General features: G+C 40.1%; 1 protein-coding gene across 5 annotated transcripts in view; it reads right to left on the bottom strand.

Moving 5' to 3' along the window:
* PRPF39 (pre-mRNA processing factor 39) overlaps positions 1 to 24,012 on the bottom strand; it is a 53,006-nt gene that overhangs the window by 28,742 nt on the left and 252 nt on the right. Inside the window, exons 1-4 of one of the 5 annotated variants that reach the window (XM_069091771.1) lie at positions 23,679 to 23,886; positions 12,685 to 13,038; positions 11,713 to 11,838; positions 10,948 to 11,066 (exon numbers count right to left, since the gene is read on the bottom strand). In XM_069091771.1, coding sequence (XP_068947872.1) covers positions 10,948 to 11,066; positions 11,713 to 11,838; positions 12,685 to 13,005 — 566 coding nt within the window. In that variant the 5' untranslated portion in view covers positions 13,006 to 13,038; positions 23,679 to 23,886. Of the gene's footprint in view, positions 1 to 10,947; positions 11,067 to 11,194; positions 11,358 to 11,458; positions 11,528 to 11,712; positions 11,845 to 12,684; positions 13,039 to 23,678; positions 23,887 to 24,012 lie in introns of those variants that run through there. The other 4 variants (XM_069091770.1, XM_069091774.1, XM_069091772.1 and 1 more) reach the window with 4 other exon arrangements.

The following is a 24,012-nucleotide window of genomic DNA, read 5'->3' as shown; positions in this document are numbered from 1 at the left end:
GTCTTATTATCAGGGAAACACGGTATTTCCTTGACCCTCCAATTCCCTGGTCAGCCTCAGCTCTTAACTTCTAGCTTCTCTCCTCATTACACACACCTCCTGGTCTGAAGCTGCCAAACCTCAGGTGATTATTATCATAAGTAGCCAGCCTCCTTCTCCCATCTATTAAGTGTGAGGCCAGATCTAAACTCGGATCTTTCCAACTCAGGTCTGGCACTCTAAACAGTGCCACTTGGACTACTAGTGTAGAATGAGACATTTTCAGACAAGACCAAAGAACATGAATTTGTATGATTTGACTCTATTTGTTAGAAAGAAGGACTTTTATGTGGCAGGGAAGGGTCTGCAGAAATAGTGACGAGATACAAAAAAAAGATTTTTAAAAATCTGTCAATGAAATATTATCCCAAAGAGATCATAAAAAAAGGAAAAGGACTTACACGTGCAAAAATATTTCTAGAACCCTTTTCATGGTGGTAAAATATTGGAAACTGAGGACACGCACATCAGTCAAGGAATAGCTAAACAAGCTGTGGTATGAATGTAATGGAATACTATTGTACAATAAGAAATGATGAAAGGAACATTTCAGAAAAACTTACATGGAACTGAAGCTGAGTGAAGTGAGCAGAACCAGGAGAACATTATCCACAGTAACAGCCGCAGTGTGAGAGGACTGATTTTAATAGATTTAGTCCTTCTCAGCAAAGCAAGGACCTAAAACAAAGGACTCATGATGGAAAATGCCATCCACCTTTAGAGAAAGATCTATGGAGTTGGAATGCAGTGAAGCAGACTTTTCTCTTTTGTTTTCTTTCCCATGGTTTCTCCCATTCGTTATAATTTTTCTATGCAATATGACTAATGTGAAAATGTGTTTAATAGGAATGTAGTGTAGAGCCCATATCAGAGTGTATGCAGTCATGTAGAGGGAGGGGAAGAAAATTTAAAACTTATGGAAGTGAATGTTGAAAACCGAAAACAAATAATTAAGTAGAAAAAAAAAGATGAAAGGCACATTTCACAAAAACCTGGAAAGACTTGTATGAATTGAGTGGAGCGAAATGAGCAGAACTAGGAAAACATTGTTCACAGTATCAGCGACATCGTGTGATGAGTTCTTCTCAGTAATACTATGATCCAAGAAAAGTACTCAGGATTCTCAAAGAAAAATGTTCTCCACATCAAGATAAAGAACTGATGGACTCTGAATGCAGATGGAAGCATGTATTTTCACTTAATTCTTCTTCTTCATGATTTTTTTTTTGCTTCTGATCTGCTTCTTTCACACCTGTGACTAATATGGAAATGTTTTACATGATAGCACATGTATAACCTATTTCAAACTGCCTACCTTTTTCAGAAGAGGGGAGAGGAAAAAGGAAGGGGGGGAGAGGAGGGAGAAAAATCTCGAACTCAAAATCTTGTAAAAATGAATGCTAAAAATTGTCTTGATGTGTAATTGGGGGGGGGATGCTATTTATTTATTTTTTTTAGTTTTTTGGGGGGGAGGGGAAGGCAGGGCAATTGGGATTAAGTGACTTGCCCAAGGTCATACCACTAATAAGTGTTAAGTGTCTGAGGCCAGATTTTAACTCAGGTCCTCTTGATTCCAGGGCTGCTGCTCTATTCACTGTGCCACCTAGCCACCTCAGGGAAATGCTATTTAAAAACACAAAAAGAGCAGGAAGTTCAGAAGAGATTAGAGAAAACCAGGTCACTGCTGGTACTATCATTTTATCTACATATTAAAATACAAGCTGCACAAAATACATTGAGTTTTATATACAATCCTCTTTTCCCGACCTTTTTTGTATGACACATTCATGTTCTTTGGAAAAACAAAGTTCCAGTTTATAGGGTTTTTTTCAACTGTTGTGGAAACCTTTAAAGAGAATTCAGTGGGAGAAGATATGGGAGAGAGCAGATTGGAGGAGGGGATATCCTATGGGAACACTATTTTGGGGCAATGGATAGGGGAAAAACGGGGAGAAAATTTTTAACTCATAATCTGGTGGAAATGAATGATGCAAACCAGAAGTTAATAAAGCATTTGGAAAAAAGAGAGAATTCAGAGGACTGTGGGAGTATGTGTGACTGATGCAGAGTGAAGCAGAACCAAAAGCATTTATACAGTGTCCACAATAATATGAAGAAACAATGTTAAGAACTTTTATCAAGGCAAAAATTATGATTTCAGAAAAGTTTTAACAAAATATAGTTAATCTCTCTTGGTAGAGAGGTCAAGAATCAAGACATTTTTCTTCAGATATAACCAATGTATGAATTTGTCTTTCATAACTCTACCTCTATGGAAAAAAGGGAGGGCTTTTGGTTGGGATGGGATGTGATGGTGGAGGCCCAAGCTTACATAGTGAGTGGGTACTAGAAGGGATGCAACTTTTTTTAAAGAAAACATTATCAATGAAACATTTTAAAAATACATAGGAGACAGAAGAATGAAGTTCAGAAGGGGTGAAAAATAACTGCAGTTTTGCTATGGTATATACACACATATAAATAAATATACATTTTAAGAAATGGTTTCAAATGAACTTCCCTTTCATATTATATTTAAACTATTTTTAAGCTTATTAAAAAATTTAAAGGGCAAGGAGGGAGCCAGGACACAGACAAATCATCTAGGACTGTGGGAGGAGACAAAAACAGTCCCTAATACCAAAAATAGAGGAATTGAGGCTGGAGACATGTGTATAAAGAAGAAAATTCCTAACATGTTGAAGAAATATAATGGCTTAAGATACAACAGGAAATTAACTCCATAATAAGTACAAATAGCATTTACAAAGAAGACAATGTTTTATTCCCTCTATTATAGCCACCTGCTCCACAACTTTCTCCAGGTCTACACAAGAGACTATGAATTCAGGGAATTTGCACCTCAAGGCCCACTCCTCTCTTGCCTGGGAAATGCTTCTCCCAAAACACTACTTCAAGAAAGCCCTAGTAAAGTTTCATTTACTCCTCCTCTCTTGGACCACTAACCCCACAGCCCCCCTTCACAGCCATGTAAGCTCATAACCCAGCACCCCTACTTAGCCTTAACACCGGAATCCTTTCCTCATCTTCCCAGTTTCGAATCACCAACCACCATAAAATGAAGCCAATTCTTACAATGTTGTGGGAGGAAGTAAGCTGAATATCCACTCACCATTACTGTAACTTTATGGACCAAAGTACAAATTAGAATAACATAACCTTTTTTGAGAATAAGGACTGTCTTTCCTTTTCTCTTTGTATCCCCATAGTAAACATTTAATAAATGCCCTTTAAGAAAAATCATGCAATTATACAAAATATTACAACTAAATAAAAAAAAAAAATTAGGTATCTGCTATCAAAAATAACTGGCTTGAAGGTGAGAAAAATTTAAGAGTCATCAGTGTTGAATAGGCAGTTTTTAGATGAAATCAAAGCTATCTATAGTTATATGGAAAAAATGCTTTAAATCACTACTGATTTAGAGAAATGCAAATTAAAACAACTCTGAGGTACCACACCTCACCTCTCACCTATCAGATTGACATGACAGACAAGGAAAACGATAAATGTTGGAGAGGTTGTGCGGAAACTGAGAAACTAATGCATTGTTGGTGGATTTGTGAACTGATTCAAACATTATGGAGAACAATTTGGAACTAGGCCCAAAGGGCTATAAAATTTCACATACCCTCTGATCCAGCAATATTACCACTAGGACCGTATCCCAAATAAGTCATAAAAAAAAGAGAAAAGGACTTCCACATACAAAAATGTTTATAGCAACTCTTTCCATGGAAGCAAATAATTAGAAATTGAGGGAATGGCTAAACAATCTAGGGTATGTGAATGTCATGGAATACCTAAAAACGTACATGAACTGATACAAAGTAAAGTGAGCAGAATCGGGAGAGCACTGTATTCAATAACAGCAATATTGTAATGATAACTATGATTGACTTAGTAATTCTCAGTAATTCAACAATCCAAGATAACTCTAAAGGACTCATGATGGAAAATGCAATCCATATTCAGAAAAAAAAAATGATGGAATATGAATGCACAGTAGTTTCGCTTTTTTTCTTCACGTTTTTTCCTTTTGATCTGTTTCTTCTTTCACAACATGACTAATATGGAAATATGTTTTATGTGATTGCATATACGACCTATATCAAATTGCTTACCATTTTAGTGAGGAGGAAGAAAATGGGGAGAGAGAAAATTTGGAACTCAAAATGTTAAAAGTTGTCTTTATATGTAACTGGAAAAAAATAAACTACTATTTAAAACAAGAATCATTAGATTCTATAAAAAATATGACCAAACAAAAATCTTAGATACCATATTTTTTTAAAAAATCATAAAAAAAGTGCTCACAACTATTAGAACAAGAGGGCAAACTTAAATAGAAATTACTCCACTGGTTGGTTACCTCCTTAAAGAAGCCACTAATAGAAAACACCCAGGGGTGGCTAGGTGGCACAGTGAATAGAGCACCAGCCCTGGAATCAGGAGGACGCCCTAAGTTCAAATCTGGCCTCGGACACTTAACACAAAAACTAGCCATGTGACCCTGGGCAAGTCACTTAACCCCAATTGTCTTCCAAAAAGCAAAAAAAAAATAATAAAAGAAAATAAACATTCAAATATTATATGCAAAATCTGAGAGCTTCCAGATTAAAGAAATAGTGATAATAGCAAAAGAGAAAAAAAATTAAAATACCAAGTAACCATATTCAGAGTCATAGGAGACAATGCCATGGTTAAAAAGGAAAGGAAATCTTGGAATATGACATACCAAAAGGCAGAAGAAAAGGTATAACTACCAAGAATAGCCTACCTTGCAAAACTGAGGATAATCCTGCATAATCCTGCAGAGGGAGGGAGAGAGGGAGGAAGGAAGGAAGGAAGGAAAGAAGGAAGGAAGGGAGAGAAAGAAATGGGATGGGAAGGGAAATCTCAAGCATTCCTGATGAAAAGACCTTGAAATGGTCAGCATCTTTTAAGTCCAAGCATAGGAGACAAGGGAAAATGGGAAAGGTAAATGGCACTGAGCAACTAGAAAGGTGTCAGGGGTGGGAAACCTGCAGCCTCAAGTCCATATGTAGCCTTCTAGGTCCCTGGATACAACCTTTTGCCTGAGTTCAAGTTTTACAGAACAAATTCTTTTATTAAGGGTATTTGTTCTGTGAAGTGTGGATTCAGTCAAAAGGCCACACATGAGGTCTCAGAGGGTCATATGTGACCTCAAGGCTGCAGGTTCCTCACCCCTGGTGGATTCAGTCAAAAGGCCACACGTGAGGACTTAGAGGGTCATATGTGACCTCAAAGCTGCAGGTTCCTCACCCCTGGTCTGGAGGGTGATATTCCAATTAAGGGAGGAAAAAAAAAATCAACTGGTTCTTCAGATTCCCAATTGTCTTAAAGGATTCACAGAGAAAATAAAGACAAAAGTACAATATGGCCTGGGTATGATTCTGCTTTATTTTATAGGTTTTAAAAGAGAATAGAAAATGGAAGGAAAGAGTAATACACTAAGGGAGAAAAGGGGAGAGGGACTTAATCTAATAATTTTTGTGAACAAAAAGACTATAAAAAAACATAAGGTTGAGAAGTGAACATGTCATAAACCTCATTTTTATTAGAACAAGGCGAAGGGGAACTTCAACACACAATTTATTGTGGAAATCAAATAAATTCAAGTAAATAGGTAAAAAGGGGAAAATGGTGTAATGAGAATGGGAATTTGAAGATCTTCTCTGCCCCTTAATAGACCTAGGCGTGAGTTTGAAGACCTTCCCTGCTTTGAAAGTAAACTCTGCCCCCTAATAGGCTAAATTTACTTACTCACATGAAGCCTGTAATGGAAAGAATTTGCTAACGGGTGGAGCTGAGCTCACAGGAAGTTTCCCTGCTGTGAAGATAAACTCTGTCCCCTAATAAGCTAAATATAGTCACATGGACGCTGTGGTGGGAAGAGTTGATGAAGGGAAGCAGAATCCACAGGAAGCTGGTAGTCAGAGCTAGGAAGATGGTGGGGAGAGAGGATGCTCAGGAAAGAAGTCAGACAGGCTTGTGAGTAGATATTGATCTTGTACTGGTTTGTGGGAAGGCTGAAGGATGCTGTGGCTCTCAGTGTTATTATGGCTTCTGAATATCTTTGGTACAGTGATGAAATTAGCTTACTGGTTTGGGGACTCGGTTTTCTGGTGTCTAAATAAATGCTCTAGTTCTATCCTCTCTCTATCTGGAGAGTTTGGCATATTTTGCGATTGAACATCATACGACACTTATAGTCACGGTCTTGATCATGACAATGGGTGCTGTAAATATAGCACTGGTGCTACAAATGGAAAGATATGTTTAAGAGGGGGGGAATAATCACAAACAAAACAAACATCAACTTTTATCGTTTCAGTCAGGTTCGACTCTCTGTGATCCCATTTATGATTTTCTTGACAAAGATACTGTAGTGGTTTGCCATCTTCTCTAGGGATTTGCTCAGGATCACCCAGCTACTAAGCATCTGAGGCTAGATTTGAACTCAGGAAGAAGAGAAGCCAGGAAAATATAGACAATGATATCAACTGAAATGGAAAAAACAACTCCCACAAAACAATTGAAGATGGATGTTGTGAATTTTTAAAGAAAACGCTTGAAGAACAAGTTTAAAGAGAAATATAATGAACCCAATGCCTAAGGGGGGGGGGGTGTCTTTAAGTATGAAATATCACATAATATGCCCATTTTTTCCAAAATATTGATATGTTCTGATAAGTTGTAATTACCCTGTTCGTTACAATTTTTTTTTTTTTTACTATAAGTGATGGCTCTCTGGAAAAGGGTATGAAAGGACACCTGAGAATAGACAGGCAATGTAAAAACAAGAGATAACACAAATCTTTTTTTAAAAGGCAATTATTAATTATTATGAATGGATTTTTGTTGGCAATCCTAAAAAAGATACCACTACGTATGACACTGTGTCCAAAGTAAGGGTTTCTCCACCTTTTTATGTCATGAATCCCTCTGTCAGTCTGGTGAAACCAAGACCCTTTCTCAAAATAATGTTTTCAGTGAAAAAAAAAAATAGAACACATAGGGGGCAGCTAGGTGGTGCAGTGAATAGAGCACTGGCCCTTCAGTCAGGAGAACCTGAGTTCAAATGTGGCCTCAGACACAACACAAAAACTAGCCATGTGACCTTGGGCAAGTCACTTAACCCCAACTGCCCTAACTTCCCCCCTCCAAAAAAAAAAAGCAAAAAAAAATTAGAATACATACAATTACAAAGGAAATCAACAGAGAGAGGCATAAGGAACTAAATTAAAGGAAATCTAATCTACAGGGAGAAACAGACTGCAAAACTCTAAAAATTATTGGAGATATCAGGGGCAGAGTCAAGATGGCAAAGTGAAACAGGACCTCCATGGGGCTCTGGCTTCCACCTCCTCCAATTCATGTAAAAGATGACTCTGAACAAACTTTGGAGCTACAGAACCCATAAAATGACACAGAGAAGCTAACCTCCCACTGAGGACAGCCCAGCAGGCCGGCAGAAAGCGTCCAGCACAGCTCTCTGGGAGCCAAGCCCAGCCCTGCTCCAATGGAGGTTTTAGCCTCAGGATGGCCTGAGCCCCCTCCAGCTGGAGGGACTTCAGATCACCAGCAGCTGTGTGTTTCCAGAATTAGATGCTAAGGACAAAGTGAGAGGTCAGTGCAGTGTGGACTTTGGGATCTGGTAATTTGGGAGTGTGGTCTGGCCTTTATCCCCTGGAGGGAAAAGCTGCTGAGGCATCATGGTCGTGCAGCTGCTGCCATGTGGCAGCTTCAGCTCCTGGACTGCAGATTGTAGGGGGAACAAGTAACCAGTCTGAGGGGTAATTGCTCTTGCTTTAATCTGCTTGGATCTGGATTGCGGTCTAGGGTGGAGATCCTGGGGTATGTGACCAGCTTGCCAGAGGTATGGAGGCTTCAGAGAGGGCACCCAACTAATACCTTCAGCAGCAGAGAAAACCCCAGTGATCTGGGACGAAGCTCCCCTGTCAGGTAGCAGAGTCCTACTGTGGCAAAAAGCTCAAAAGTCAAGTAATTGAGTGGCAACATGAGCAAGCAAAGGAAGCAAAGCAAACACAACAGTCAAACCTTAGATTCCTTTTTTAGGGACAAAAAGGATCAAAGCATGGAAGAGGATGAAAGCAATGAAGTCAACTCCTGCACCAAAAGCTTCCAAGAAAAATACGAGCTATTTACAAGCCATATAGGACCTTAAGAAAGATTTTGAAAACCAAATAAGAGAAATGGAGGAAAAACTGGGAAAAGAAATGAGAATGATGCAATTATGAAATGAATCAAAAAACTGACTGAAGTAAATAACACCTTAAAAAATAGATTAACTCAAATTGCAAAAGAGGCCCAAAAAGAAAATGAGGAGAAAATGTCTTAAAAAGTCAAATTTGCCAGACAGAAAAAGAATCTCAAAAGCTCAATGAGGAGAATCATTCCTTCAGAATTAGATTGGAGCAAATGGAAGCTATTGACTTTATGAGAAATCAAGATACTATTAGACAGATCCAAAGAAATAAAAAAATAGAAGACAATGTAAAATATCTCATTGGGAAAACCACTGAACTGGAAAATAGATCCAAGAGAGATAATCTAAAAATTATTGGACTACCTGAAAGCCATGATCAATGTAAGAACCTAAAAATCATCCTCCAGGAAGTTCTCAAAGAAAACTGTTCTGATGTTTTAAAACCAGAGGGCAAAATAGAGGTTGAAAGAATCCACTGATCACCTCCTGAAAAAGAACCCAAAAAGAAAACCCCTAGGAATATTAGCCAGGTTCCGGAATTCCCAGATCAAAGAGAAAATATTACAAGCAGCCAGGAAGAAACAATTTGAATATTGTGGAAACACAATCAGGATAACTCAGGATCTGGCAGCTTCTACACTGAGGGATCAAAGGGCTTGGAATATGATATTCTGGAGGTCAGAGGAGCTGGGATTAAAACCAAGAATCACCTACCTAGCAAAACTGGGTATCGTTTTTCAGGGGAAAATATGATCATTCAGTGGAATTGAGGACTTTCAAGCATTCTTGATGGAAAAATGAGAGTTGAATAGAAAATTTGACATTCAGATATAAGAAGCAAGAGAAGGTAAACAGGGAAAAGAAATCATAAGGAAGTTATCCATGTTCAACTATTTACATTCCTACATGGAAAAACAATAATTGTAACTTAAGAAACTTTTCTCAGCATGAGAACAGTTGAAGGGAATAGAAATGTGTGTGTATATATATACATACATATATATGTCTATATAGGAGGGTACATGGGCGTATGAATACATATGTGAGTGTGTGTATATATGTGCACAGGTATACATAGATAGAGGGCACAGGACCAATCTAATAGGAAGGGATGATACTTAAAAGATGAAATTAAGAGGTGAGAGAGGAATATAATGAGAGGAGATGGAGAGAGACAGAATGGGGTAAACTATCTCATATAGAAGAGGCAAGGGAAAATGGTTACAATGGAGGGGAAGAACAGGAAGGCAAAAGGGAATGGATCAACCTTATTCTCATTGAATTTGGCTTAGGGAGGCAATGCAATACACACTAAATAGAGTATCTCACCCTATAGGAGACTAGGGGGAAGGGGATGAGAGGGGTGATAATGGAAGGGAAGGCAGGCTGTGGGGGGAGGGAAGTTGGAAGCACCCATTTTTGAAAAGGGACGGGATCAAAGTAGAGAATAGAACAAGTGGGAGGTGGGACAGGAGGGAGGGAAATATAATCAGTCTTTTACAATACATCCACTATGGAAATGTTTTGTATAGCTACACATGTACAACCTATACTGAATTGCTTATCTTCCCAGTAAGGGTGGGTGACAAGGGAGGAAGGGATTGATTTCGAAATCCAAAGTTCCAACCTCAAATGTTTCAATGTTTTAAAAAAAAAAAAATATATATATATATATATATAGGCATCAAGGTGGCACAGTGAATAGAGTAGCAGCCCTGGATTTAAGAGGACCTGGGTTCGGATCAGGTCTCAGACACTTAACAAAAAAATCTAGTCGTGTGACCTTGGGCAAGTCACTTAACTCTAATTGCCCTCCCCCCGCAAAAGCAAATACACACACACACACACTACTATTAATATTATTTTACGAATAAACTGGGAAACAAGATATACAGGTACTGGGGCATAGAGATCCACTGTGCTCTACTAGAAAGTTGGAGGGGATAAGGGAGAAGATATGGGAGAGAGCAGACTGGAGGAGGGGATATCCATTGGGATTGCTATTTTGGGGTGGTGGGTAGGAGAAAAATGGGAAGAAAGTTTGTAACTCAAAATCTTGCAGAAATGAATCATGTAAACTAGAAGTTAATAAAGCATTTGATAAAAATTTTTTTTAAATAATGAAAATTGGGGATTCAATGTGACCCTTTTAGATATAGACAAATTTAACAGAAAGATAAATAAACAAAAAGCGCCACCTGGCTGTCCAAAAAACATCAACTACATAAAGATAATTATAAAAGGTAGGGAGGGGAGGTCAAGGGTAGAGTAAAAAATGTAAGAACCAATGGTTTAGGTCTGGGCAAAGAAGCAGTCAGGCAAGTTATTAGTATAAATCCCATTCCTATTCTTTCTCCACTCCACTCCACCCCTCCCCTTTGTAAAGGAGGTGGGGGGGGGGGGCGCAAAAATAGGAAAAAGCATATTAAGAGTTGATGACCAAAACAAAATTTTACAACAGTCAATTAAAATAAATTTCTGTATCAACAACTGAGTGGGAACCAAAAGGAATTCAACTTCACATTGCATCTTTATAAAAACTAACCACTTGCTAGAGGATAAAAAAATTCAATCAAATGCAGAAAAGTCCTACCCCGCTCAAGGCAAGAATATAACATCTATATTTCACCTACCCTCTTATTGTATTATTTGTCTCAGGATCATCTGGGTCCAACGTTTCTTTTAAGAAGTTTATATAATGAATCCAAAGATCAACACTAAGAGGTATTGCCTGAAGCCCTCGCCGATAAACCTAAGAAGAAAACAACAAACTGTACTTCAAATATTTATTTATTTCTTAAAAGAGAGGCAACACTGTGTTATCCGGTGAACCTTAGAAATACTAATTACTGGAATTTTGTTTAAATAATCTACCATTACCATTTGGGTGGAGGTTGGATAGAACATGGCAATGTTCTGATCCCCACGTGCAGAATCTTGATCTTCAAAGCGCAGCAGTCCCTGCATTCTGACCGGGTTGTGTGGGCAGGCTTTGGGGTACAGACCATAGGGCACAGACCCATTAGAGCATCAATGACAGCGTCTGACCAAAAATGCAATAAGACGTAGCAAATGTGACTAGCAAACCAACTATATTATTTGGAAAATGAGAAATAAATGTAAGTGAGAAAAGCCCTGCCCTACTTGTTAAGCTGCAGTGTAATACAGAGGCTTGCACTGCAAAGCTTGACAAACTGTTGAGGTTTTACGCACCTGCCAACAAAGAGAGAAAATATTAGCTACAAATGCCACAAGAGTGACAAATGCAAATAAAATACCCTATTAAACTATTTGAGCATATATGGTAGGTACTGCCAGCCAAAAAAAAAAAAAAGTGTTTTGTTGTTATTTGGCTTACAGTACCTAATGGTGTTAACTTCATTCTGTGATGTACGCACCTCATCTGATTGTTTAATGTTGTCATGGCGCTTTTCAAGGTCTGCATACTTTTTCCAATAACCATAGCAATATGGGTAGTGTGCAAAAAATTTGTCAAATGCTTTCCTGGCTGCCAGCAAGTGATTCTGATGGGGAGAAAGAAAAAAATATATAAGCAGAATGTTTTTAAAAAATCTCATTTCTTACATGACAAACACAAGCCATCCTTTATCCAATAACATATTAGAAAACATTCATCTAAAATACAATTTTAATATAAATGAAGGAATGGATTAAAAGGAATACCAAATAATAATTTATACTGTGCTTAAGATTGTAAAGCACTATATAAACATGATCTCAGAAGTTACCCTCTCCCCCCCCCAACCTTATGAAACAGGTGCTATTATTATTCCCATTTTACAAATGAGGAAACTGATGCTGAGATTAAGTTACTGCCCGAGGTCACACAGATTCATATTTAAAGACCGATTCAAAAGTTAAATCTTTTTGACTCCAAAGCCAATCTTCATCCCACTAAGCCATGTTGCCTCTCATGAAACAAGTTAAAAATCTACAGCATACGTACTGATAACCATACTTGTCCAACTCAATGCTTACTGAGATGGAAGTCATTAAATCTAACTGTGAGCATATTTTAACTTTCAATAACATAATACTCATGCTATGAGCTAGTATTCTTTTCCTATGAAGATGACATTAGAAACATTTCTCTAATATCCACATTATTAAAGATTTCATTCAACTTCTATTTTGTCCTACCAAGATACAAGGATTAGACAAACCTTTAAACAAAATCACACTATGAAATAAAGTAACATTTTCTTAAAATGTTTAAGTCTCATTAAAGTCTGAAAAGCACTGTAATGTTAAACAATTTGAAACAAAAAATTTTAAGAATAAGAACTTGCCTGATAAAATTAGTATTTTCTATGCCTCCCCATTCATCCTTAGTTTAAATAATTACTAACCTCCTGTTCTACATACTGCAGCAAATATACCCAGCCAGTAAAATCCTGGAGATTATTTTCTACAGTTTTCCAAAACTTTTCATATTCTGGAGGAAATTGTGCTTCAGTGTCAGTCACTGGTAGTTCTACACGTGAAATTTCATTTTCCTCTGTATTTTCTTCATTCACATTTGGAGAGCCATCAGGTGACTGTTCCATCTCTATAACATTCATAATCTCAGTACTGAAATCAGTGGGCTGCTCTATGGCTACCTCAGAACCATTGCTTGCATTGCCATTGCTAGAACTACTGTACTCATCCATGTGAGCAGAATTCTGCATAGCTGTTGATGTTGTCTTCTGTTAAACAATAACCTGTGAAAACATACAATAAAAATCACCATCTTCCAAAAGATAAAATAGCACAATATGAATCAGCCTCTTCAAGTAGTCTACTTAAATGTAAAAAAGCGTACAACTTCAGCACTCTAATTTACTGCCCTCCTAAATCAGCGCTTCTTAAACTTTTTCCACTTGTGACGCCAGGTATAGATATATAAAATAAGGATATAATCAAACATGTACTGATAATAAATCATAAAGAAACGTTTTAAAACAATTCTCTAGTATAAATATAACTTTACCATTTATTAAAAACAATAGTTTCAAATCTGAGCTGAGCTGTTTCTGGCAATTGTTGTTACATTGTGTGATGGTATGTGCACTGCAAAGTGCTCATGCTGTGTGTTCTGAACTAAAGCGTCAGTGAAGTCAAGCAATGTAACACAGGCAAGCGCTGCCAGAAATAAATTGTATTCATTATGTGTTTTATTTTGAATTAATTTTTGGTCATGCATTCAGAGAACTTTTACTGTTGCCAGACTTTTCACAACCCCCACATTCAGTTACACAACCCCATTATGGGGTCACAACCCACAGTTTAAGAAGTGAAGCTCTTAATCATAATGCCAATACAACTTTTCATCATTTGTTCTATACACAAATACTTATGAATGCTTTCCTCGTGTTCAAGTTATTTATACTTGGACATAACAAGTATAAATGAATGTGCCATTTATTAAATATCTACCATGTGCCAGACACTGCTATTAAAAGTAGGCTAAATAATTCAGTTTTACAAATGAGGAAACTGAGGACCAGACTGGGGAAATTACTAGTCCCAAATTCACCCACCCTACCAAACTTCCCTTTATCAAAAATATCATCATTCTTCCCATTATCCAGGTTTGTAACCTCTGCATTATCCTCTATTTTTCACTCTCAACTCAAATATCCATTTACCAAATCTTGTCATTTCTATATCCACAACATCTTTGTATCTGATTCCATCTCACTACTCATATAGCCATTACCTTCTTAGTTTAGTCCTTCATTACATCCAGTGTAGACTGTTGCAATGGCTTCCTAAGTGGTCATCTTGCTACCTCAAATCTCTTCCTGCTTCAATTCATCTTTTATAAAGTTGCAAAGATGACTTTCTTTAAGCCTATCACTTACGGTTAAGAGACCATAGGCTTAAGTAATCATATCACTCTTACAATAAAACTCCAGTGGCTCCCTATTATCTCGAGGATAAAACAAAATCTTCTGTTTGGCATTTATCTCCCTTCACAACCTGAATTTAACCTAATTTCAAGGCGTACTTTCATGACTCCTCTTCATGAACTCAACATATATACAGATAGCATTCCATTTCCCTAAGGGAGTTAAATATGGAAAACAATGGTCCTGGGGGTGAATTGGTTCTTTTTCTGGGAGTTTTAAGAGGAAAAATGAAGGGATAGTAAAAGGAATATATTAGTGTAGGAAATCAAGTCACCAAGTATTTATTAAGTGATTACTATGTGCCAGGCACTGTGCTAACTTCTAAAAAGACAATAAGTCCCTGCCCCGCTCTAGTTCATAATCTAAGGTGGGACAACATGAAAACAACCATCTTCAAACAAGACAAACTATTTATCCATATATGTGTGTACACATATATATAATACATATGTATATATGTATGATAAACTGGGAATGATCTGAGAGAAGGCACTGACATTAAGGAAGACCAGGAAAGGTTCCTTGAAGAAGGCAAGTATTTTTTAACTCATATTTCAGGGGAAGCCAGGAAAACCATGAGGAGGAGATGAGGAAAAAGGAAATTCCAGGCACGGGGGACACCAATGGGAAAAAAATGCAAGCAGGTATGAAATGGAATCTTTTGTGTGAGAAACAGCGAGGAATCCCCAGTCCCTGATCACAGATACATGGAGGAGAATAAGGTACGAGTAGACTGGAAAGCTAGGAAGGGACCAGGTTACAAAGGATTCTGAAAGGATTTTTATATTTTATCCTGGTAGCTTTAGGGAGCTACTGGAGTTTAACGAATAGGGGAGAGGGACAAGCAGAAAGGAGAAAGGAAGGGGTGAAACTCACTACTTCTCATATTTGGGTCACATAAGAACAGCATACAAAAATATAAGAAAGACCAGCCATCAGATGAATCTCACTTATCCGAAGCAAAAGAAAGTTGAATGAACACATGTAACAGTTTAGTATAGAAACACATCATACTCAACAGGGATACAACAGGGATTGGGGTTAAGGGGTGAGAAGAGCTATTAAAAGGGAAGAAAATAACAGAGGAAATTACTAAAATCAAAATTAATTTCCTGATCCTGAAAAGGGGGGAGGGGGAAGTCCCCACAAAAAGGGTAGGATACTGAATTAGACTAGGGTGAGTTGCCCATCAACTGGGGAATGGTTGAATACATTTGTAATATACGAATGGAACAGAATATTATTGTACTGTAAGAAATAACAAGGGAGTCAAGATGGCGGAGTAGAAGCTGGTCATCTGCGAGGCTCTGGCTTCCACCTTCCCCAATTCATATAAAAGGGAACTCTGAACAAACGTTCGAGCTACAGAACCCACAAAATGACACAGAGAAGCTAACCTCCTGCTGAGGACAGGCCAGCAGACTGGCAGGAATAGCACAGCACAGCGCTCTGGGAGCCAAGCCCAGCTCCCCCCCCCCCCCCCCCAGGGTGGGACTGACCAGCCGGTTGCTGGAGGGACTCCAGATCACCAGCAGCTGTAGAAATTTCCAGAATTATCAACACATAGATGCTAAGGACAAAGTGAGAGGTCAGTGCACCATGGACTTTGGGACTCAGTAGTTGGGAGTGCATCAGCTTTTCCCCCCAGGGTGAGAAGCCTCTGAGGGCTGCTGGCATAGCCACTGCCATGTGGCAGCTTCAGCTCCTGACCCGCAGATTGTAGGGGGACGAAGCAACGCTCTTGCTTTAACCTGCTTGGATTTGGATTGCAGTCTAGGGTAGAGGTCCTGGGGTGTGTGTCCAGCTTGCCAGAGCCTGAGGAGGCTTCAGAGAGGGCACCCAACTAATACCTCTGGCAGCTGAGAAAACCCCAGCGTTTGGGATGAAAGCTCCCCTGTCTGGTGGCAGAGTCCTACTGTGGCAAAAAGCCCAGGAGTCAAGTGACTGAGGGGAGACATGACCAGACAAAGGAAACAAAACAAACAGAAGAATCCAACATTAGACTCCTATTTGGGGGACAAAAAGGATCAAAGCATGGAACAGGAGGAAGACAGTGAAGTCAGAACTCCTGCACCAAAAGCTTCAAAGGAAAATACGAGTTGCTTACAGGCCATAGAGGACCTTAAGAAGCAGATAAGAGAAGTAGAGGAAAAACTGAGAAGAGAAATGAGAACAATTCAAGAAAATTACTAAATGAGAGTCAATAGCCTGAGGAAGATAAAACTTTAAAAAACAGACTGACTCAAATAGCAAAAGAGGCTCAAAAAGGCAATGAGAAGAATGCCTTAAAAAGCCAAATTTGCCAGATGGAAAAAGAATCTCAAAAGCTCACTGAAGAGAATCATTCCTTCAGAATGAGACTGCAGCAAATGGAAGCTAATGACTTTATAAGAAATCAAAATGCTGTTAAAAAGATCCAAACAAATGAAAGAATAGAAGGCAATGTGAAATATCTCACTGGAAAAACTACTGACCTGGAAAATAGATCCAGGAGAGATCATTTAAAACTTATTGGACTACCTGAAAGCCATGATTGAAGAAAGAACCTAGAAATCATCCTCCAAGAAATTCTCAAAGAAAACTGTCCTGATGTTTTAGACCCAGAGGGCATAATAGAGCTTGAAAGAATCTACTGATCACTTCCTGAAGAAGATTCCAAAAAGAAAGCTCCTAGGAATAGTATAGCCAGGTTCCAAAATTCCCAGATCAAGGATAGAATATTACAAGGAGTCAGGAAGAAACAATTTGAATATTGTGGAAACACAATCAGGATAACTCAGGATCTGGCAGCTTCTACACTGAGGGATCGAAGGGTTTGGAATGTGATATTTTGGAGGTCAAAGGAGCTGGGATTAAAAAATCACCTACCCAGCAAAACTGAGTATCGTGTTTCAGGGGAAAATATGGTCATTCAGTGGAATTGAGGACTTTCAAGCATTCTTGATGAAAAAACCAGAGCTGAATAGAAAATCTGACATTCAGATACAAGAAGCATGAGAAGGTAAACAGGGAAAAGAAATCATAAGGAACTTATCCATGTTCAACTATTTACATTCCTACATGGAAAAACAATAATTGTAACTGATGAAACTTTTCTCAGTATGAAAATAGTTTAAGGGAATAGAAATATATATATATGGGAGGGCATATGAATACAAATGTGAATGTGAGGATATATGTTTACAGGTATACATAGAGAGAGGGCACAGGACCAATTTAATAGGAAGGTGTAATGGGAATGTAAATTTTAAAGATCTTCCCTGCCCCTAGGCTAAAGTGCACCTGGAGCCTGGGGTGGGAGGCTTGTTTTTCAGTAGATACTTCTTGATTGGCCAGTGAGTCAATAAGGTTGTTACATTCTCTGAGCCAGAAGGCTATATAAGCCCTGATGTGTAGCTTTGTTTTGGGGCTCACTTTGAGAAGTGTTCTGTGATTTGATATGGATTCTGGGAAGCTGTTGTCCTGAGCCCCCCAGCTTTGAAAAAACCCAGATGTTGAAACCCAGATGTTGACTGGGTATGGATGTAATGGTTGGACAGTTTGAAATCTGTCTGCTAGATCTGTTTCTGTCTTGATAATTCTGTCTGTGTACTCTGAAGTTCGGGGTGCTGACCTTTTCCCCTGAACAAGGTAAAGGATATATGTCTGACTGATTAAAGTAAGCTTGTTAACCCATTCTGAGTTGCTTTCCTTTAACAAAGCAGATCCAAGAACCTGTATGGGCAGCCACCCTGAGGACGCTTGGGGTGCTTGCTGCTACAGGAGGGATGATATTTAAAAGGTGAAATTAAGAGGTGAGAGGAATATAATGAGAGGATATGGGGAGAGACAGAATGGGGTAAACATCTCAGAAGAGGCAAGGGAAAATGGTTACAATGGAGGGGAAGAACAGGAAGGCAAAAGGGAATAGGTCAACCTTATTCTCATTGAATTTGGCTTGGGGAGGGAATGAAATACACACTAAATAGGGTATCTCACCCTACAGGAGAGTAGGGGGAAAGGAGATGAGAGGGGGGATGATGGAAGGGAGGGAAGTTGGAAGCATCCATTTTTGAAAAGGGACAGGGTCAAAGTAGAGAATAAAACAAGTGGGAGGGGGGATAGGAGGGAGGGAAATATAGTCAGCCTTTTACAATATATCTACTATGTTAATGTTTTGCATTAGCCACACATGTACCACCTATACTGAACTGCTTATCTTCCCAGTAAGGGTGGGTGACAAGGGAGGAAAGAAATGAATCTGGAATTCAAAGTTTTAAAATGAAATGTTAAAAAAAATATATATATATACATATACACTATTATTAATGCTATTTTACATGTAATTGGAAAATAAGATACACAGGCACTGGGGCATAGAGATCCACCATGCCCTATTGGAAAAATTGAAAGGGGTATGGGAGAAAATATGGGAGACAGCAGATTGGAGGAGGGGATATCCTGTGGGACTGCTATTCTGGGGTGGTGGGGAGAGGAAAAGCAGAGAAAGTATGTAACTCAAAATCTGGTGGAAATGAATGATTTAAGTATTAACTTTTTAATTAACCAATTAATTAAAGCATTTTAAAAATGATAAAAAAAAGAAACAACAAGATATAATTTCAGAGAATCCTGGGTAAAGTGAGTTACCATGAGTGAAAGGAGCAGAACCAGAACAGTTTATACAAAAGTAGCAACATATTAAAGAAAGCCAACTTTGAATGACTTGAGAACTTTGACCAATGCAATAACCAACCAGGCCTACAGAGGATCTGTGATGTAAACATGTTATTTACCCACCTCCCAACTAAGCAAAAATCGAAGGGTTTACAAACAATAATCCCTTTTATGCTCTGATGTGTATATTCTTCATTCCTAAATTCCCAATTTTATGGTACAGTCAATACTCTATTCCATTCACATCTCAGTCTGACATTCTCAATTTGAATTAAACTTCAAGCTTTACCTTTTAAATAGCAAAGAATATAGTGACCCAAATATCCTTTTCTTTTTGTTCAATTGCATCTTCAAAAAAGCCTAGAATACACTGTCTAAATATGGCTTCAAAAATAATTTTAAATAAGAAGTATCTGTAAGAAGAACATCTATAATAAAATATTATTTATTTGTTTATTTTTTTTCCCTGGAACTGTGATTTCATTGGCACAGGGCACTCCCAAAGAGAAGGCTCTGCCTCTGTAACTGCAAATCAGCTATACTTCTATAATTTATATTCTAGAGAGTTGTCTGGGGCATTGAGAGATTAAGGCATTTGTAGAGATTCACAAAGCTAGTATGTGTAAGATGTGGAACTCCAAGCATTACTGAATGGGGCCAGCTCTAACTTAAAAAAAAAAAAAAAAAAACAACCCCAACAACTGTCAGTAAATGAAAATTGGTGGTAAGAGCAACATGAATTAATAAAGTAGAAACTGAGGCTTCTAGTTGCTGCTAGAGTGCTTAGCTAGTACTTTGACAGGCCAAAGAGTGCTCTCAAATTATTGGTGATTCTATGTACTTTCTTTCTAGTATCTATGGAATAGAAGGTGATAGAAGACAGGCTCAATGACAAGATGAAAAGAAAGGTAAAAAATAAGAATTAACTTGTACATGAGCACAGTTGTAATTATGTGCCCATTTTTGCATAAATATATATCTAGCTTGACCTTCCTATAGATCTTGGAAAAGTCCCAGGGAAGAATGGCCTAGGGGTGGCTAGGTGGCACAATGAATAGAGCACCATAATCAGGAGGAACCAAGTTCAAATCCAGCCTCAGATACTTAACACTTAATAGCTATGTGACCTTGGCCAAGTTATTTAACCCCAACTGCCCAGCCTTCCCCACTCCAAAAGACAAAAAAAAAAAAAAAACCACAAAACAGAAAAAAGGTCATTTTATTTTTCTCCTAGCTCAAAATCTAAGAACTTATAAACAGGTCTCTTGACTTGTGTTCCAAAGTCCTACTATATCAAAGAGAGTCTTGTATTTGCAACAGCCTCACAAAGTATATACGGTATATGCTCATTATAAAAGAGGTTTCAAGGTACTAAAAATGGATACATCTTTTGGAATCCCGTAAGACTGGTTCCCAAAGCTTCTGTCTTGTCAGTTATAGCCACAGAACATGTCTCCCATGCACCCCTTTCTTTCCATGTACTTCAACCAACGTAGCCTTATCCGGATCACTTAAGAATCATCACGGTAACCTCCAACTAATTATCATTTAAAACCCTTAATGAGCTGGCTCAAACCAGTCTTTCCATATTGATTTCACATTATTCCCCTTCAAAGAATCTGTGTTTTGCGTGTTCTCTCCTTCCACATATCATGTCCTGTCTCTTTGCACAGGCTGCCCAGGCCTAGAATACTCTCCCCTCATCTTCTCTGCCTCCTAGAATCCTAACTGCCTTCCAATTCAGTTCAAGTGCCACGTACTTGAACTTGAACTTTGAGTCTTTTTCTCAAATTCCCCCCAATTAGTTCTTCCTTCCCCATTCCTAAATTATTTTTATTTTGTATATATTTTCTATTTACTCATCTGTGTATACAAACTATTCCCTCCAGTAGAAGGCAAGTTTAATTAAGGGTGGGCGCTGTTAAGGTTTTTGTCCTTATAGCCTCCTGTTTTTTAGGGTGATTTGAATGAACTACATTTCTTTTAAAAAGTGGGTAGGATGGGGGAAGAAATTTCCCTGTAGCTAACCAAAAAAATTTCACAAATCTTGTCATTATTATCATATGATTATTTTCAGAGCAGTTTTTGCAACATTTAAATATTAGAAGACATCACTAAGGTATAGTTGTCAGGCAGTAAAGGTTTTTAGTCGCAGGGCTGATTCCAACTTTGTAAGTTTAGTTTCCTGACCCATAAAATGAAAATATCTTGATCTCTCAAGTTCCTTTTAATAATAAGATTCTAAGATTTGGGGTCTTTAAATAAGTGTTTGAAAAACCACTTGAACCTAGAAATCTTATTCTTCTTTTCAAATACTCAACTCCAAAAATCCTCATCATAAGAACATTAAAAGTAAAAAGAACACTCTATACCCCAACCAAAATGACACGTCAAAAAGTTTAGAGAAGATTTGGCTTTTTTTTGGTTGTGTTGTTAAACACTAGTTAGCTGAATTACCTTCCCTTCTCCCTACCACCAATTCTGCCCCATTGGGAGAGTGAAACAAATGAATGTAGGAATAAAGAGATGCACAAGTATTAATTAGAAAGCAGTGAAGATGTAAAGTTAAAAAAAAAATGATAGATTACTTTTGGTCAGGTTACTTTGTTAACAGTGATTAAAACAAGGGGCGGCCAGGTAGCACAGCAAGTAAGAGCACCGGCTCCCGTGTTGAGACAGACATGGAGATCGAATCCCGGGCTCAGACACTCAGCACCACACCCAGAAATAATAACTGGCCGTGTAACCTTGAGCAAGTTACTTAACAACAACAAAAAAAAAACCAGTGATTAAAACAGGGGGCGGCTAGGTGGCCCAGTGAATAGAGCACTGGCCCTGGACTCTGGAGGACCTGAGTTCAAATCCAGCCTCAGACACTTAACACAAAAACTAGCCCTATAACTTTGGGCAAGTCACTTAACCCCTATTGCCCTCCAAAAAGCAAAAACAAAAAACCAGTGATTAAAACAAATAGGCTTTAAATAAAGGCTTTTAAGATCCTCTAGTAATGACTGACATTTAACCAATGTATAAATAACATATAGCAAAATAAGGGGTCAAAAGTCTCAAATTATGATAATCAGAAACATCCTGCAGTGGACTAAGTACATTAACTTCAGTAATCTACACTACAATGAAATACACTGAATTAGTGCAAGAAAGTTCAGAAACATACATCTATGAAACAAAGTACCCCACCAGCCTAGAAGTTGCTTCAAATTAGGTCATAAAGGTAAACAGGCAAAGGAAATAATCTTAGTCTTTGACAATCCCTTAAAGAAATTTCAGTAACCTTTTAAAAAAACAATTCTGTACTTGAGCACAATGTTTCTAGATAAGGACCCACAGCTTCCACTTCTAAAAAGGAAACTCCATTTCCATGGGTAGAATCACATGATCTTTTTCCCCCCTAGACAAAGCATGAGTCTGCCTAGTAACACTGCTTGGAAAACCTCAGAAGTAGAAGAGACTGCATTCTTCCCGTCTCCAACCACCACCTCACCTATCACCCCAGAGCCTATTACTGGGCCCCTAAAAACCTAATAAGATATCTACTTCTTATTGTCCTTTTCTCTTCCACAGCTTAGAAAACAGGTGAGAAGCTAACGAGCGGATGCGGTTCAGCAGCTTCGCTCACAGGGGCAGGCACTGAACGCCTGTTCATTGCAGCCGGCTAAGGCAAGGAGAGGTCAGATAAATGCCCAGGGCTAGCAGGCGAGAGGCAAGACCTTCCTGCCCAACGGGGCCGCCGGGAGCCGCATTCCTCGCCTCTCTCCGACCTCCAACCTCTCCACTCAGGAATCCATCCCCCACCTGCCGAGTCTGGCAGCCTTTCCTCGGCCCTCGGCCCCCGCCCCCTGCTGAGCAGCCCGCGGCTCCAGACTCTCTCTCCGATGTCCGACGTCCGCCTAGCCGCCTGGCCTTGCCCCGTGCCCCCCCAGCGCGAGGCCGCCATTCACCGGGTCTCTCCCACGGCCTGAATTAATCCCTATGGAGGGGATCCCTACATCCGTAGTCAGCCCAAGTCTCCCAGGATTCACGCCCACGGAAGCAGTCGGGGCTAAGTGCCGTGCCCAAGGTTACCCGGCCAGGTGTTTCCGGGTGGGCGCTGGGGGTCCGAGCCCGGGACTGGGTCCAGGCCGCCCCGACTCTGGCGCCGGCGCATTAGGGGCTCGAACCCAACATATTTAAAACAGAAAGTCGGGCAGCTTCTGGACTCCCCATCACTTTCTGCAGGCTCGTGCCCTGCGCCCCACAACGCCCCCGAGGCCCTCGGGCCGCTCGAGCCCCACCTCCGAGCCGACACTTAAATCCCCAGGACTCCTGGAATAAAGTGCAGCTCCTCTGCCTGCCCTTTAAACCCCCCGGGGCGGCCCCGAAACCCTCGGGAAGAGAAGCCGGGCTCCAGAGGGCCTGCTCCAGGGAAGGACAGCCTCGCCGGGGCCTTACACCACGGCCGCCGCCTAATACGCTTGCACAGTGACCCACGGCGGGATCAGTCCTGGCTCCCCGCCCCCTCCCCGCCCCCAGTCGGGGGAGCCTCCACGTGGGGGGGGGGGGACGGCTGCCGTAGAAACTCGCCCAACACCCTCATGGCGCCCAAGAGGCGGGCAATGCCCAGACTACAGGCGGAAGAACCGCCCCCCGCGTACAAGCCGGCGGAGCGGCAATCCGCGCCCACAGAGGGCCCTGGGGGGGCGAAGCAGCACTAGGCCGGCCGCCAGGGCCTGTGCCGTGGGGAGTGCGGAGGTGGAGTCAGGCCCGGGGCCGAGCCGAACCAAAGCAGGCCTTACCCCTAGAGAAGTGGGCCGCCGCCTCGTGTCTCTACCTCGACGTCCGACCCACACTAACCTCGAGCTGGAAGCGTCTCAATGCCATTAAGGAGAGCCTCGGGCCCGGCTCCCCACAGAACGAGCCCAGACAGCCACGTCGGCAGCGGCCCCGGCGACTTCTGCTACGGCGGCTGCGGCGGCTCCAAGCGCCCCGCCCACGACGCGCAGAGACGGCAGGGCGCATGCGTCCGCGTCCCCCCTCGCGGGCAGGCGGGGTCACGTGTTCCCCCGCGCCGTTCCACCCACGCTCCGGCGGCTCCGCCTGGGGTTGCCGGAGTGCCCCTCCCCCCCGCAG

This window comes from Petaurus breviceps, unplaced genomic scaffold, assembly GCF_028583685.1.
Source record: "Petaurus breviceps papuanus isolate PSGF00001 unplaced genomic scaffold, PetGlider_PUasm1.0 189, whole genome shotgun sequence".
In the NCBI taxonomy this organism is placed as follows: domain Eukaryota; kingdom Metazoa; phylum Chordata; class Mammalia; order Diprotodontia; family Petauridae; genus Petaurus; species Petaurus breviceps.
The sequence above is the reverse complement of the archived record's forward strand: the minus strand, read 5'-3'. Positions and strand labels throughout refer to the sequence as shown.